The sequence below is a fragment of the Rosa rugosa genome, chromosome 3, assembly GCF_958449725.1.
Source record: "Rosa rugosa chromosome 3, drRosRugo1.1, whole genome shotgun sequence".
In the NCBI taxonomy this organism is placed as follows: domain Eukaryota; kingdom Viridiplantae; phylum Streptophyta; class Magnoliopsida; order Rosales; family Rosaceae; genus Rosa; species Rosa rugosa.
The window spans coordinates 50,054,647-50,071,926 of record NC_084822.1 but is presented as its reverse complement, the minus strand read 5'-3'; the positions used below and the strand labels follow the sequence as shown (position 1 = coordinate 50,071,926).

General features: G+C 40.5%; 1 protein-coding gene and 1 long non-coding RNA gene across 2 annotated transcripts; one reads left to right on the top strand and one right to left on the bottom strand.

The window, feature by feature from the left end:
* The first annotated feature begins 7,260 nt into the window (after window positions 1-7,260).
* On the top strand, window positions 7,261-11,320 carry LOC133735702 (uncharacterized). Its single transcript, XR_009859229.1, has 3 exons — window positions 7,261-7,383; window positions 9,617-9,736; window positions 10,443-11,320. It is a non-coding gene; the product is annotated as an uncharacterized LOC133735702 (long non-coding RNA).
* Window positions 7,397-16,646, bottom strand: LOC133735701 (UPF0481 protein At3g47200-like). Its single transcript, XM_062163132.1, has 2 exons — window positions 16,400-16,646; window positions 7,397-9,047 (listed from the first exon to the last, which is right to left on the bottom strand). The coding sequence occupies exon 2, from the start codon at window positions 8,990-8,992 to the stop codon at window positions 7,703-7,705; it is 1,290 nt and encodes a 429-aa protein (XP_062019116.1). The 5' UTR covers window positions 8,993-9,047; window positions 16,400-16,646; the 3' UTR covers window positions 7,397-7,702.
* Between the last annotated feature and the right edge of the window lie 634 nt (window positions 16,647-17,280).

Genomic DNA, 17,280 nt, shown 5'->3' with positions numbered 1-17,280 from the left:
ATCAAACTCCTAATCTAGTTGAGCTAGGAGGATCTTTAACTCAATTCTCAACCTCCATCACTACTTGGCTAACTCCAAGGATTTTAATATTTGTTTATTTTCTTGAAGAGAAATGCTAGTAATACACTAATACTTTCTACTTAGTCTTTAAATTAAATGATAAAGATATTTTTATGACCAAACCATAAAATAATTTTATTCATGATCTCAACTATTTATTCTCTGCCAATTAACCATAAAGTAATAGTTGTGGTACATAACAATTATAAGAGGCACCTCCAAAAGCTAGCAAGTGTACAATAAAACACAGGAGTGCCACTAGAGGTGAAGTGTGGCTCTAAATTTCACATGGATAAAATCATAAAATCACAGCAACTATAAAAAGAAAAAAGAAAAAATCATTTTTGTTTAAGGAAAACTGAATTGGGAGAGAATTGAGTCGTGATTTCATTGATAATAGGGGCCTCTTTATATAGAGAATTACAAGACATAGAATCAGAGTTGTACAACGAAAGATAATCGTACAATTAATCGGATATCTATGAATATCTCCGAGAATATCTATAATTCAAAATCCTATTACAACTAGGTCAAGTAACTTAGAGTTTAGGGCAGACACATATTCTGGATTTACTTAAACACTCCCCCTTGTGTCGCCCAAATGTGGTGCTCCTCTCGTTGCCTCATTAAAAATCTTGTCGAGTAACAAAAATCCTGTGGGACAAAAATAACCTCGGTCGAAGGGGAAAAAGAGTACAACACACATTTCACGTTTCGAGACATACATGTAGACATCTCCCCCTGATGACAACGGTCAAAGGAGTTTGGATAACTTCCGCAAACGATGCTGCCAACATGTTTCTCGAAAGTGGAATATAGGCAATGACTTAGTGAACAAGTCTGTCACACTGTCCTCAAATCGAACCTAATTCACTTTGATCTTGAGGAGAGTCTGTTGTTACTGATTATCCTTGGTGTTGTCGCTTTTGATGTAGCCTTGCTTCACTTATTCAAAATAAGCAGCATTATCCTAAATGCTCGTAGGCTCATCTGTGGTAGACTTCAGACCACTATTGTTCGAATATGCATAATTATGGATCCAATCCATATACATTCACGAACCTCTTCGTGAAGAGCAATAATCTCTGCATGATTCGAAGAGGTAGCGACTAAGGTCCGTTTTGTAGACCACCAAGATATCGCAGTCTTTACCCATGGTGAACACTAAACTAGTTTGGGAAGACTTTTGTGTGGGTCAGAGAGATACCCAACATCAGCAAAACCTTCCAAAACACATGTTGGGGATAGAGGATGCAGACCAGTGTTGGCGGCGTTCCTGGTGTGTGATGGGTCCGAATCCATCATCTCTTTGTAGAGATAGAACAAGCCCATATCGATCGTACATCTCAAGTACCGAAAGATATTTTTTACACCAATTCAATGGCGTCGCGTTGGCGCAGAACTATACCTTAGCTAACAAGTTCACTGCAAATGAGATGTCCGGTCTTGTGCATTGAGCTAAGTACAATAATGCGCCTATTGTACTTAAGTAGGGCAATTTTGTCTCTAGCACATATTCGTCATCATCCTTCGGACGAAGACGATCATTTTCAGGATCAAGACTACGGACGATCACGGGGGTGCTTGAAGGCTTGACCTTGTCAAAATGCCTAAGCATCTATCAACACGATACTCAAGTTCCAAACCGAGACATAATCGTGTTCTCCCAAAATCCTTCATCTCAAACTCAGATTTCAAGTGATCAACGGTTTCCCTTAATTCTTTAAGGACTTCCAATGAAGATCATGTCCAACATGAACTGTGATAGAATCCGGAACTTGTTATGGAAACGTGCGGGCTTATCCCTTCCCAATCAAGTAGTCACTTTAGTGAGTGTTTCAACCTCTTTGTAAAACCCGCTCCGTGGTCTAGAGCCACTTGACCTAGGTAAATGAAGTTCACCTTGAACATTCATGTATATTCAGTATCTAGATCCCCATATAGATACGTAGGGACCACATTTGGAAGCTGCATGGTCAGTTATTCGGAAACTACCAAACTGACAGGGTAGTGGAGTGCAATGACATCCATTACGAGAGAATATGTCTCATCGTAATCGATTCCAGGGTGTTTTGTGAGAAGCCTTGTGCCATAAGGCCAGATTGCCATCTTTTTTTCTCATCACACTTTCTAACGAAGACCCATCAGTCAATAGGTTTTATGTTAGAAAGTGTTGGCATCATTGGCTAAAAAACCTTCGTCTTCGTTAGAGAATCCAACTTAACCTGGATCGCATCTTTCCATTTAGGTCAAATTTCTCTACGTTGGCATTCATTCATCAACGGAGGGTGGTTCGATATCATCGGACTCAACAAACTCATGCGCAACGAAATGCGCGACTACATCATCAATTATGATAGAGTTTTTATCCCACGTCTCATGTACACTAGTGTAATTTTCATAGAACTCTATATTCTCAGGAATAGGTTCTGATGTTGAGGCGTCCCCCAATGATAACCATAATCTGGAAGGTTCTCATGAGACGGATTTTGAGTCTTGATGATCAAAGGATTGGAATGTGCCAAAGTATCATTCGAACGCACGGGCCTTCCATGCATCCTTGCTGGGGCCATGGCCTATAACGCCAAAATGCCACCCTCTTTGGAGTTTGGCGTTGGCGCCATGCCTACCTCCGTGTATGGTGGCGCTACATCCTCTCGTAGGGACGTCTATCCTTGCAGGCATGTTTGCAGAATATTTGTGTGATCTCGTCACTTTAACGAGGATTGAGATGAGGCATAGTGGGGACAGGCCACGACAATTCCTGTCGTTCCTGCTGAACATTCGTGTTCTTATCTCCCCTTAACGACAGGAAGACTGTCTCATCAAAGTGACATCCGCAAATCTAGCGGTAAGGAGATCGCCTAGGAAGGGCATTAAGTGAATAAGTGGCGAACGATTGTTGGAGTCTCAAATCCAACGTAGTTGCCCATTCGTCTGTAAGGACCCATCATAGTGCACTGTGGCGGTGCAATTGGCACATAAATGACACACTCAAATATGCATAAGTACGATACTTGTACCCAGTCACTAGCTGTAACGCAGAGGTAGATTGAGTGGCAGTGGGTTGTAGACGAATTAGCATAGCTGCATGCGATATTGCATCACCCCAAGCGGATATAAGGAGATTGGTGCGCATTACCAATGTCCAGACTATCATCGTAGTCGTTTATGTGAGACCAATTGGGTGTGTTCTAATATGATGTCCAACATCAGTCCCAATGCAATAACGATCGAATGTCTTCGATGTAAACTCTCTAACATTGTCAAGTCCAATAGACTGAATATGATGATCCGGGGAGTGAGCCCGTTGTCATATGATATGTGTTAGGAATGTAATATAAGCAGCATTTACGTGGACAATGGCACAACACGTGACCAGTGTGTTTGCGTGTCAACCAACATCATGAGATATTTAAACGTCCGCAGGTTGGTTGAATCAGTCCACAGAATCCCCACGGATTCTATGTAAGAACAAAATGAGTATTGTTATATCCTTTGCATAGGACGGTCTCAGTCCTAATTTCCCTAAGGAACAGGCTTTGTAAATGAGCAAGAGACTTTAGAAGCAACCAACGAGGATTTTGGTTGGGCATGAGCGTCTGAAACGCTATTTGAAGCAAAGTCGGTGATTGCAGCATCACCTAGGGAGCCATCACCATGATGGACGCCATCCATGGCGTCATGGATAGGGAATGTACCAGCCCTAAGTTGGTGGTGGACGGCGGCGGTGCCAGAGGCAATGGTGGCGGTCACACTTAGTCCATGAATCAACTTTTTGATTCATGCTTCGTTTCGCTCAACAGAAAGGATGTCCATGTGAAGTTTTTAGTAGACGGATCATCATATCATGACTATGATGACCTATCATGTCGTGACAAAGCCAATACGTTTCTAAATCCAAGAGATCTTCTCTCATAACTTTATTGGATTTAATAGCTCGGATAGTGACATAGAGTCCTCTAAAGAGACATAAACTTCTCTAAGATGCTCCTTTGTTCGCAATCGTTAGAGGCATTGCAAAGGAACTCATTTCCGTTCTCTACATGCGTTTTCGCATGGAATCCGTTGACTATTCATAGGTGCGATTTTCCCTAGGAGCGTAGAGAGTTTCTGTGATAGTAATCAATGTGCCATTTGGCAAGGGGAACTTGGGTTATTCAATGTCCTTGAATTAACACTTATGGCCTAGCTATCGTAGTCACAAAGTAATGTGCTCAGAATCAAAATGGAGTCATCATGAAAAGAACTCGAAATTTTATTCATAAGCCAATAGAGTACCTCATTGTCTCTTAACCATTAGGAGAATCTAATCCAAATGCTAGCTAATGAAAAACAAAGGTAGTCGTTTGACTTTTTTCGGTAACTCCAAAATAAATATGACCAGGTGAGTAGAGAGATGTCGGTGGAGCAAAGCTCGCTTAAGTACTCCTTATCTCAAAACCTTCCTAGACATTATACTCATTTTGGATGAGCCTATGTGAAGAAAAACTAAACCAATGACATTTACTACAAAGTATATGACAATTGCCTATTACATCTCTTGGAAAAATAAAGACTTAAACAGAATGGGCGATCTATTAATCCCAGCCAGATTTGTAGTCTTCAACCCTTCACTCTAGATCATCTTCTTGATCTTCTTGTTCCACATCGTGAGCTTCTCTTGCTTCACAATATGGTTTGTAGGCGGTGACAATTTCTTCACGAGCTCTACAAATGTGTGCCCAATGACCGAATACTCCACATCGTGAACATACATCTCTTCGCTAAGACTCCATTGATTGAGGCGCTTTGAAAGCGTCATTTAGATGGCTCCTAGTGTTAGTGGCGCCACCAACATGGCCAGAGGCGTTGCCTCCCTCTCTCTTTCCACGTTGACCTCTTCGGTTCCATGTTCGCCTATTTTGGCGGCTACCTTCCCAAGTAGAGCGATTATATGAACCAGAACGTCCAGAAGTATCCCTAAGATTAGGGTTTCGCTCTTGGCGCCCTCTCTTAGGGGCTCGACTATAATTGGATTCCGGAATATGTTCTGTTTCCACAGATCTTGAATTATAGTTATTCACAAGGATGTTGTCATGCTTTTCAGCGACATTCATAGCTCCAATGAGCTCATGAAACCTTGTGATCCGTCCTACAGTAACATCGATGCGATAGTTCTTAACAACCGTCAATGCAGAGACGGGGAAGGTAGAGAGAGTCTTCTCAATCAACATCGCATTTGTGATCTCTTTACCACAGAATTTCATTAAGGATTTAATGCGAATTGCTTCCGAGTTGTAGTCAAGAACTTACTTGAAATCACAGAAGCAGAGGCTATGCCATCTCACTTCTAGGTCAGGAAGCAGGGAGTCACGGACGTTGCCAAATCTTTCTTCGAGTGAGACCCACAGCCTTCTGGGGTCTTCTTCATTCATACACTCGTACTGGAGTGAATCATCCATTTGACGAGTCATTAGGATTATGGCTTTTACCTTATTTGCCTCTAAGGCTGCTCTATTTGCTTCCAAAGCTTGAGCTTGCTCAACAGTTAGCACGTCCTGGCTAGGCTCGAGAATCGTATCCAGGATTCCATCGGCCTTGAGATGCTGGCGGACATCACGAACCCACCTGTGATATCCAGAGCCAGTTGTTCCCAATGGAGCAAAGTCCAATTTGTTCAGGTTACTCATCCTGAAAAGAGAACAAGGAAAATGGTTAGTTTCAGAGCGGAAAAAGCTACCACGAAAACATATATAATTTCTGAGCGTACTCACTTCCAAGAAATTAGGAATTTCTGAGCGTCATCGCTTCCAAGAAATTCAATTCCAAAATGTATTAGATTAGATCGAAACAATGACGTAAGTGGTCAATCATAAATTCTCTACAAACTCTAAGTTTGGAGATCTCAACAAGCTCTAAGCTTGGAGTGAGCACGAACCCCCATAGTTCGGCTTAATTAGGTCTTCCATATGATGAAGAAAGGGGGTAGAAGAAGGAAGTTTGCAAGTCCCTGAGAAAAAGAAAAGAAATTGAAATCACGAAAACAAAAGAGAATTGAATAAAAGAAAAATACCTTTTTTTTTCCGTTGACTTTGACTGCGGGCCTCTTCCTTTTTTCTTTTTTTTTCCTTCTTCTCTCTCTCTTTTCTTCTCCTGGGCACGTGGGCTTCCTGCCCCTCTTTTTTTTTCTTTCTCTTCCTTCTTTTCCTTCTTCTAGAAATGGGCCGCGGGGCCTACTTTTTTTTTTTTTGTTCTCTTCTTCCTGGCCGCTTTACTCTCTGGGCCGCGTCACTATGCTGACGTGGGCTGCCTCCTTCTTTTCTTTCTTTTTCTTGGGCTGGGTCTTGGGCTGCTTCCTTTTTTTTTCTTTTTTTTTCTCTTTCTGGGTTTTTTTTTTTCGCTGGCAGAATTGCTGCCGGTCCGGTCACTTTTTGGCAGGTTTCCGGGGATGTTATTCCGGTTCCTGGATCCTGGAGTCAGGGTGGAGATTATGACCAAGTTTGACGATGAAAGACGGTCTGGAAGATTGTGAACCGGGCAGGGATCCCTCTTTTTCTTCTTGGAAGACTACGAATTTATGGTTTCAGGGTTAGGGCTTCGTGCTGATAACGTGTTTAAAGAAAACTGAATTGGGAGAGAATTGAGTCGTGATTTCATTGATAATAGGGACCTCTTTATATAGAGGATTACAAGACATATAATCAGAGTTGTACAAAGAAAGATAATAATCAGATATATATGAATATCTCTGAGAATATCTCTAATTTAAAACCCTATTAAAACTAAGTCAAGTAACCTAGAGTTTGGGCCAGACACATATTCTGGATTTACTTAAACAATTTTTTCTTTTTGTTTTTTAGCACAAGCATTCCTACACATTTATGCACCTCTAGTTGAAGCCGACAACATTTTTGCTTGTAAAGACGTTCCAGTGATTTTTTTTTTCCCGTTTTTTTTTTTTTTGGTTGCATACGGCATACCGACATTTCATTGCAAAAGTGTTCTAATAATTTTCTTTTCTTTTTCAAATTTCTTACTTTCGTTAGTATAAGTGTATAAGTGCAGCCAAAACGTGCTAAGAAACAATTCATTCTCACATCAACCCATTCATTTGAACAAATCATATGGATTGGACTAAAATGTAGTACACTAGTACGGATTGGGCTAAACTATAAAGGTCCACTAAATTGTAGTACAACCTCTCTCCCGCACTGCTTGAATGCCTTTGGTTACCGGAAAAGCAGATCCACAAGCGATGTCTTAGGGTTTTTTTTTCTTTTTCGGGTGAGGAACATGGCTTTTCAGGTGGCTTTCTTCAATAGATCCCTTCTGGCCTCCAAGGTACTTTCTCCCTATGTCCTCTGGTTTACCTATCTCTTAATTCAGTGGCTAATTCTGGTCTCAACAATGTTGTTATTAGCTTATAGGCCTGTGGTCAGCTTTGATTTTCTCTATAATTGCTTCTTGGTGTTTGTAAGACCATATATAGTTGATGAATGAAAATGCATACCAGAAGGCTAAGAGTGACAAAAACTGGAAAACAAATTAATCCACAGTTTGGAAGAACCCAATTAGATTGATACCCTTACACAAAAATACAAAGATCCTGTGATAAACAACAGGGAGACACCCCTGAACAAGGAACTGAAGTTACCTCTATTTACCTCTTACCGAGGTCGTGACAGTAAGACATGATAGAGAAAACAGTCTGTATGAGAGTGAGAAAGAGGAAAATAACTGCAGCAATGATTTCTTTAGTTGCCCAAGGAGAGTTGAAAAAGTGCGTGACCAAGTATTCCTTCCATTGGTGACGACCCGTATTGTAGTACTTGTTCAGGTCATCGCAAAGAGTGATGAAATAGAAGTAGTCCTTGGAGTAGTCCACCACCCCATCCACGAGGTTCTTAATCAGAGCACAGCCTTTTTTGTTGTCACCTAGCTTATTGTCAAGAATTCCACGATCAACAAGCAATTTAACATCCTGAGGGGTTTTTACAAGACCGTTTAAGAAGAAGAAATAATCATTTATGTACTTCTCCTGGTCCTCGCATTGGCTTTGTTCAAAGGCAATGAGATTTGTTATTGTAACCTCTGTTTGATCACTTATTGTGAGTTTTGGCATTGCTAGAAACCCTTTTTCGAACTTCACATCAAACATATTTGTTTTCGATCCGTCCTTAAACCTGATCCCTGCTCGGGATAGCTGTGTCATGGTTGGGGTGACCGGTATCTCGCGTTTCCCTCGATGTTGTGATTTCCATGGTGGTAGTGGATATAACTTTCTAACAAAATCAACAAAATGTACCACTTCATGAGGTTTTATTGACTTCAAAGTTTCATCTGCTACATCTATATGCATTAGAGTTTTGAAGAAGTGGTGAGAAAGTTCAATTAGTGACTGCCCCCTTGAAAGAGTAGCCTTGTGTGGTTCGAAAAGATGGTCAAGAATAAAGAACGGCAGCTGATTTTCAAGCATCCGCATGTCAGGCCAGACATCCTGTAACATAAATGGTTTGCTAAATATGCGGTCATTTGCTTCTTGACAGTCACTGAAACTGAACCTCAATAAGACCTCAATGACGAAGGCGGCGTCCACTAGAACGATTCTAACAAATTCATCACTATTTAAATCAATGGTCTCTGCATAACAGCTGCGCAGATCTACTTCTTTTGCCTTTATTTGAGCTACATAATCCTCTAAGGTTACCTGGGTCCGACGTAGAAAAGCTTTTAGGTACCTATTTTTGAGCTCTTCCATGGGTTTTAAGCCTTCCTTGCCATGGTGAAGTGGGCCTATAGAGACCACTTGAGGTGTGTAAGCATTTTCACTTGCACGCCGTAGTCGCTTAGGAACTCGGTAGATACAGCATGACGATGATAGCTCAAACCTTAAGTTATTCAACACCTGGCTCATCGACCTCACTAAGTGATCATTATTCCCTCTATCCATTTTCCTTTTGTATTTGTTGCTTTCGTTAATTGAACCAGTGATGGTTCCCGCCTTGCTGGCAAGACAAACACACATTTCATTACTAACACTCCAAGATCCTTTGACCAAAAAATTGAAGTTCTTAGGCTAAAAGGTCCTAGCTAGTAGTCATATGATTCCTTATAAAATAGTCAGGATTACAGCAGCACATACATCCCCCTATTGTACAATAGTAAGATCAAGAGTATGTTTCTTCCTTTTTAGAAAGAAACTAGGAAAAGCTATGCAAATGAAAATATTATCATTGTTGTAAATCATTATGGCTATATCATGTAAATAGATATAGGGTAAATCATTATGTTGTTATAGGCTTACCCTTTCCATGTTTTATGGATGACTTTAGGAATCCTTGTTTTATGGAGGACTTTAGGGGTCCTTGTTTTATGGAGGACTTTAGGCTACATGTTCCCTATCTTCCACTATATGTAGTCCATTTCTCATCCATGTTATGAGGAGAAAAACAGAACATACTACACTCCTTCTCTGCATCTAAACTCTCTCTCTCTCTCTCAAGTTCGATCTTTGAAGCAAAGCTCTCTCCATTTTCTGAAACACTTTTATGTTCGTTTTACAACACGTTATCAGCACGACTAGCTCTAGGATTCGGATTGCCGATCGACAAGAGAAGAGGTGAATAACTCTTGGGTTGCAGAAAAGAAGAGGTTCATCATTCAATCAACATCAATCTACCAGCTCTACAACCAAGTATGTTTTTCCAAGCAAAAACAGATTTTACTGTTTCAGTTTACCTTCTGTCCTCTGTGTTCCCGTATTTATTTAAACTAGTAATTCAACTCCAAAATTCACCAAATTTTGTATGCTAGAGCCTCTGTGTGTTTACTGCATCTCTATAATTTTTCATATTTTTCTGGGTTGTTTTGGTTGGGATTTTGGTTTGTTTTTCGACTGCTATTCAGTAGAAGCTGCAATCACGATTTATGACTTTTATTGAAGCATCTAGTTTAACTTAATCATCTATGAGAGACACTTATTTCTCTTGCACTATAATTGGCATAATGGAATGAGTAAAAGGAAAATCAATAGCTTTTTAATTTAGCTATTAATTCATGTATATTGTGACAAATATCTATAAATACTTGTTTGGACTTTGTGATAATGATACATCTTTCCTTCATTATTTATTATGATAATGTTTTGTGGTGTTACCTGCTCATATTAAATTTAAATATTTTACCCGCTTAAATTCTTTGCATTAGAATATATATGTGCGGAATGCAGGTACTTAACGAACCGGAAGTTCACACACAGTCACACATAAACATTGAACCAAAATTTCATACATAAATATTGAACCAGAAGTTCACATATAGTATCGAACCTGTAGTTTTGACAACACTGAAATATTATGAATCTTTCTAAGTAGGCTCACCCAATTCGATGTGATGTCTAGGCAAGATACAATGAGGCTGTGTACTTAAGAGAGCCTCGCTCCACCCAAACCTCATACTCTTACCTGGTCGTATTTAATTGGAGTTACCAAAAGGGTTGAGTAATAACTTTTCATTCCTTGGCAGACCAGCTTGAGCCCAGCAGGCCCACTCTCCCTCTGCGGGACCTAGCAGCCCAGCAGGCCTCACACACCATTTAAATTACGCATGAAAGGCCGGGTCACAAGCCCGCAGACTAAGCCCGATAGGCTTCACTATCAAGCCCACTCTTTCTTTGGTCCAGCAGAACCAAATAAAAGGAAAAATGATTTGATTCTACTGAGATTTGAACCCAGACAATGTGCATGTCATTATGGCTATTGTAAATAAATTCACCATATTTCATATGTGTAATTAATTGCCAGAAGCATTTATTCACATAATTGTGTGACAATTAATATGTTATATTACTAGCATGCAATTAATATCTCAATTGATTTGTGATTTCCATTTATTCAATTTGTGAGATATTATTTCAATTTGCTCTATTCAATATTATTGTGTTACTTGTCTAAATTTTCGCACTAGAATATATGTGTAGAAAATGCAGGTACCTAATGAACTAGAAGTTCTAAATGAACCAGTAGTTCATACACATATCGAACTTGTAGTTTCGATAATGTCATTTAAGAAACTTGAAGTTTCCTTCATAAATTCACCACACATGATAAAACCAGTAGATTTTACATGTTTAATCCGATTTTTCATACCATGTTATAGAACCTGAAGTTCCTATTAGTTGCTTATGGACGATATTACCCAAAGCACTAAGATTATTTGTTCCTTTCCTGTAAGAAATACCAAATCTCAACAAACTTGACTTTGTTTCTTTGGAGGTTTCCGGAAGAAACTATCTAAAGTGGTTCAAAATGTGATAATTCATCTAACTGCAAAGAAGATGAGATCAACAATCAATGCTAACAATGTCGTCATTGAGACTTTTAATATGAGTGCCATAATTTTCAAAGGAAACATATGGAGAAAACACTCCAAGTTGAGTATCCGATGAAGAGGATACACAGATTCTTTGGGTCGCTCTAGAAGAGCACTTTCACCATCAAATGACCATTTTCTTGCTTGAAGCAAGACATGATTGGCAGAACGAAATTAGCCCATATGACCGTCTGCCACTTGGCCAAAGCCCAAGAGGCCATGTAATCAGGCTCCACGTGGCCAAGGCCCACGTGGTAGGAACCATGATGCCATAACTCAGCAAGCCCGAGTTGAAAGGAACACTGGTCCGGCCCGCTGCCACCAGAATCGATCAGCATGATCTTTGTTATCAATGTGGAGGAATTGACTGCTGGTCCCGCACCTGTTGTGCGATAGCCTAAGCAGTAGATGAGTATTACGCCAGTCGCAGAACTCGAAATACCAACTTTATTAAAGGGTCATTTTCTATCGATTCCACACTAGAGATCATGGATTTTCAGGCAGTTACTGAACATACCGAGGATTAGAACTCGAAGACATGGGTATAATTGGCCCCTTGTGCCATATCTATTTCATCTTAATGAATGAAACATCTTCGGATTTTGGTGATTTATGTTTTCAATTATTTTGGATTATAGAAATGTGGTTATGTTCGAATATATTTAATTCAATAAACTTATTCATACATGTGATCCATTGAATTAAATAAATGAATAGGCATATTCTGTGGGGAAGTTTGTTGTCTGGTTAAAAGTGCTATTACGCACACCATACTCCGAGATCGGAGATATGTTTCAAACTTATTGCCCATGCATACCTCTGTGACAACCATATCAGGCCAATCCAACCTGATAGAGGGCTATGGCAAAGCCCACTTTATGTTGTCTAATGGTACTGAATTTACCATTAATGAGGCCTTATATTCTCCACGTTCCAGAAGAACGTTATTGAGTATTAAGGATATTCGAACCAACATTTATCACGTTGAAACCCCTAAGAAAAATGAGTGTAATATCTTTGCATAACCTCTGAATGTGCGGCCAGAAGCGTATATTGGAGAAATTGAAATTTGTTAGCCAGAAGCTAACCAATTCGAGCAACTACTTGCTATGGCATGACCATTTGGGACACCCAGGTCAAAGTATGATGCACCGTATCCTCAACTTATCACACGGGCATCCCCTTCTGAATAAGGGTCCTGTGTTTAGTAACACATTACGCCAAACTTGCTCGTTAGGAATGTTAAACTCTAGACCATCATGTGCAAAGACTAGTATATACACACACCATTTTTCTGCACAGAATGCAAGGAAAATTCGTGGACCTTTCCAACCACCATGCGGACAATTTAAAAATTTCATGGTTGTGGTTGATGTATCGACAAAGTGATCACATGTTACACTATTGTCCACAAGAAAATGCTGCTTTTGCTAAACTCTCGCCCAGATCATGAAATTGTGGATCACCACTCGGATTATCCCATAAAGTCCATAAGACTTGATAATGCCGGAGAGTTTACAGATTGTCACTTTGATGAGACAGTCTTCCCGCCGTTAGGGGGAGATAAGAACGTTACCGTTCCTGATGAACGACGTGAATTGACGTGGAATGTCCCCACTATGTCTCATCTCGATCCCCGAACCGCACAATGCGATAGTGAAGTGCGGAGAATTCTAGATCTACAGAGTGTAGCCCAAAATATGCCAGACGCTTTCTCTGATCTAGCTAAAGTGACGAGATCACATATACCTGCTGCAAATGTGCCTGCAAGGATAGATGTCCCTGTAGGACGCGTCGTCCCAGATGGACGAGGTACGACCATGGCGGCTAACCAGTCACATATCCCTGCCCAGAAGCTAGGTAGACCACTAGGTTCGAAGGATTCTTATCCCCAGAAGAGGGTAAACTCGGCACAAATGAATCTTCTTGACATCGCAATCTCAAACTGATTCATCTCACGAGATACATCCGGATTATGGGTCCGTCCTAGAAGAGACGACGTTGGGGGACGCTCCAACATTTGAACCCACTCCCGAGAATAGAGAAATCTCGGTAAATTTTGTGAGATTTGGAATTTGAATGAGATTATCATCGATGATATATTAGTATTTGCGGTGGCCACCGAAACTATAATATGCGATGATCTCGAACCTTGCTTTGTTGATCAATATCAACGAAGAGACGACTGGCCAAAAAAAAAAAGGGAAATAAACAATCCAGGTCAAATTAGATTCCTTGACAAAGAGAAAGGTGCTTTGAGCTTGTTGTTCCTACACCTTCCCATGTTAAACCTGTAGAATTTAAATGGGTATTTGTAAGGAAGCGTTATGAGAAAAACGAGATTGTGATACACAAGGCTCGTCTAGTGGCGCAAGAATTTTCTCAACGCCCTGTGATTGATTACGAGAAGGCGTATTCTCCCGTAATGGACGTCATAACGTTCCGCTACCTTTTCAGTTTGGTAGTTTCTGAAAAACTGAATATGCAGCTTATGAATGTGGTCATAGCTTATCTCCATAGGGATCACAATACAGAGATATACATGAAAGTTCCTGAAGGACTTATGATACCCGATGCAAATAGTTCTAGACCACGGAACACGCTCTCCATTAGTTTTGAGGCGTTCACTTTATAGATTGAAAAAATCTAGACGGAGATGGTATAACTGTCTAAGTGAATATTTGATCGGGATGAGATATGTGAATAATAAACTATGCCCATGCGTGTTTATGAAGGAAACAAGTTCCGGGTTTGCAATTGTGCGGTCTATGTCAATGACATGAATTTGATTGATATTCCTGAAGAAATCAAAGAAACCGCAAAGCACCTGAAGTCAGAATTTGAGATGAAAGACCTTGGGAGAACAAATCATTGTCTCGGAGCCCGAGCACAGTGCAGATGAATTTTTGGTCCATCAACCAAATTACATCCAGAAGATGTTAAGACGCTTTAATGAAGATAAAAGCAAGCACACCCATGGTCGTCTGAAGTCTAGAGAGAACCGTATCATCCTGCAGATGATAACGAAGAGATATTGGTGTCAGAAGTCCCATATCTAAGTACAATAGACCATGGGTACTTGGCTCAATGCCCTAGACAGGACATCCCATTCGATGTGAACTTGTTAGCTAGATATAGCTCTGCGCCAACACGCCGCCACTGGAATGGCCTAAAAAGACATTTTTCGCTACCTTAGAGGTACGGCGGATATGAGCTTATTCTATACCTATGCATCAAGGAATGGATCAAACCCACTTGATCCTCAGAATGATGCTCGCCTTGTTGTATATGCTGATACAGACTATCTATCAGACCCGCACAAGGCGCGTTCCCCAACTGGTTATGTCTTTGCCATTAGGAATACTGCAATTTTCTTGGAGGTCTACAAAACAGACCCTTGTTGCTATCTCTTTGAATCATGCTGAGATTCTAGCTCTTAACGAAGCAGTACGTGAATGTATATGGTTGAGAGCCATCACAAAGCACATGTGGGCTGCATTCCACCATTGATGAACCAACCACTATCCACGAGGATAATGCTGCTTGCATCAAGCAAATGAAGACGGGTTTCATCAAAGGAGACAACACCAAACATATTGCACCAAAGTTCTTCTTCAATCAGCAACAATAGGAGCATCAGAAAATTAAAGTCAAGCAGATTCGATCTGAAGACAATCGTGCAGACCTCTTCACTAAGTCACTACCAAAGTCTACATTCCAGAAGCATGTACAAGGTATTGGTCTACGTAAATTATCTGAATTACCTAACATGTAATTTTCAGGGGGAGTATCCAGAAGCATACCCACTTGACCATCGTGTACTCTTTTTGTCCTTCGTCCAGGGTTATTTTGTCCCACTGGGTTTTGTTACCTGGCAAGGTTTTAACGAGGCACATCTTTAGCATGGTCGCTCCACTTATACTACATCCTGAAGATGTTTTGATTCAATATATATGCATTTGCTCATCTTTTCCCTTCGACCACGGGTTTTTCCCACTGGGTTTACCGGGCAAGGTTTTGGTGTAGCAAATCTAAATGCATCCCTCTCGTAGACATACTACCTACTTATGATGCTAATAAGAAGACTCCACTTATCTCCGAAGCTGTGATATTACTACTCCACACTCATGCGCGTTGTGCTCTTTTTCTCCTTCGACCAAGGTTGTTTTTTTCCCACAGGGTTTTTATTACTTGGCAAGGTTTTTGATGAGACAACTTAGAAGCGCACAACCCATGCAACACTATTGACATGAAATATCCAAGGGGGAGTGTTGTAAATCATTATGGCTATATCATGTAAATAGATATAGGGTAAATCATTATGTTGTTATAGGCTTACCCTTTCCATGTTTTATGGATGACTTTAGGAATCCTTGTTTTATGGAGGACTTTAGGGGTCCTTGTTTTATGGAGGACTTTAGGCTACATGTTCCCTATCTTCCACTATATGTAGTCCATTTCTCATCCATGTTATGAGGAGAAAAACAGAACATACTACACTCCTTCTCTGCATCTAAACTCTCTCTCTCTCTCTCAAGTTCGATCTTTGAAGCAAAGCTCTCTCCATTTTCTGAAACACTTTTATGTTCGTTTTACAACAATCATCACAAATTCTTGTTTTTTAGCGATGAAACTTGAGCTCGATCAACATATAGATGGGTGCACACTGTTTTCAAGTGCTAGAACACGAAAACTTCATTTTTGGAAATAAATGAAAGCAGATTCAGCTACTCATTCAGATCTTTTGCTCCCAATCAACATATCTATAAGCAGAGACAAACCCAAATTTCATTTGAACAAACAAGAAAATTAGATTATTCCCATACTACCATGAAACATGCGTATATAAGAAGCATATTCATTTGTCAATAAAACATAAACCTAAAAGCTTCAAGACAAATGGATGTACAAACATAACAGAGATGGCATAATAATGTGAAGTGGAAAACAATGAAACAAAGAGACAGGGAAGGGAATGAAATTGCACCTGTAATATGTATAAATCCCAGATCACTTGCTCCTTTTGGTAGATGAAATAGAATTGCTCCTTGTTATATACAGCACAATGATTGACGGGTCATATAGAACAACTTCCTTGCCATTTTTGGACGTCATTGACAAAATCGCCGGGCCCATATATATTTTGTCAATGACGTCCAAAAACATGTAACAGGGAAATGACAAGGAAGCTCTCATCAGTTGACTTGACTTTCTAAAGCCAACTCGTTCTATATGGCCCGTCGATCTAGTATATATATATATATATATATATATATATGACAGTTAGAGCAAGTGCACTGGTTTGCCCTTGCCTGGTTATAGTCATGAAAAAGCTGACTAGGTGACTTTCTTTGCAAAATCTTCTCTTCCACCGGTGGAAGCTTGACTGGGCAAGAATCACTCCTTCCTGACTACAGCCAAGAAAATAGTCATGGGAATGACTATTTTCATGCCCAGGCAAGAAAGAGACGAGCTCATGGAGAAGGAAGGCTGCAAACACAACGTGGGGGACGTCAGCAACACAGGGGAGAAGGAGACGCGCCTGCTTGGGAAGTGAGGGACAGCAGCTTGACGCGTGGCGCCGCAACTGCTGAACGACTGCAGCAACGCGCTTGTCGCGTAGCGACATCCTTTGGGCCGGCAGCTGCAGACCACGTGGAAGAGAACCATTGGAGGCTTTGCATTTAAATACCACTGATGAACAGTATTTTTGCGTGAACAGTGAAAGACTGAAAAGTGTTCACCGGGCAAGAAAAACAACGGGTGCAAACCCATGTCCAGTGGCAGTGAATAGTAACTTGACCGGTCGAATTCTTGACTTCTCGACCTTGACATTTCTTGACTACGGGTGGACTTGCTCTTACAGGC

Excerpts from the sequence above, each read along its gene's own strand:
- LOC133735701 (XM_062163132.1), bottom strand. The coding sequence starts at position 8,992 with ATGGATAGAGGGAATAATGATCACTTAGTGAGGTCGATGAGCCAGGTG.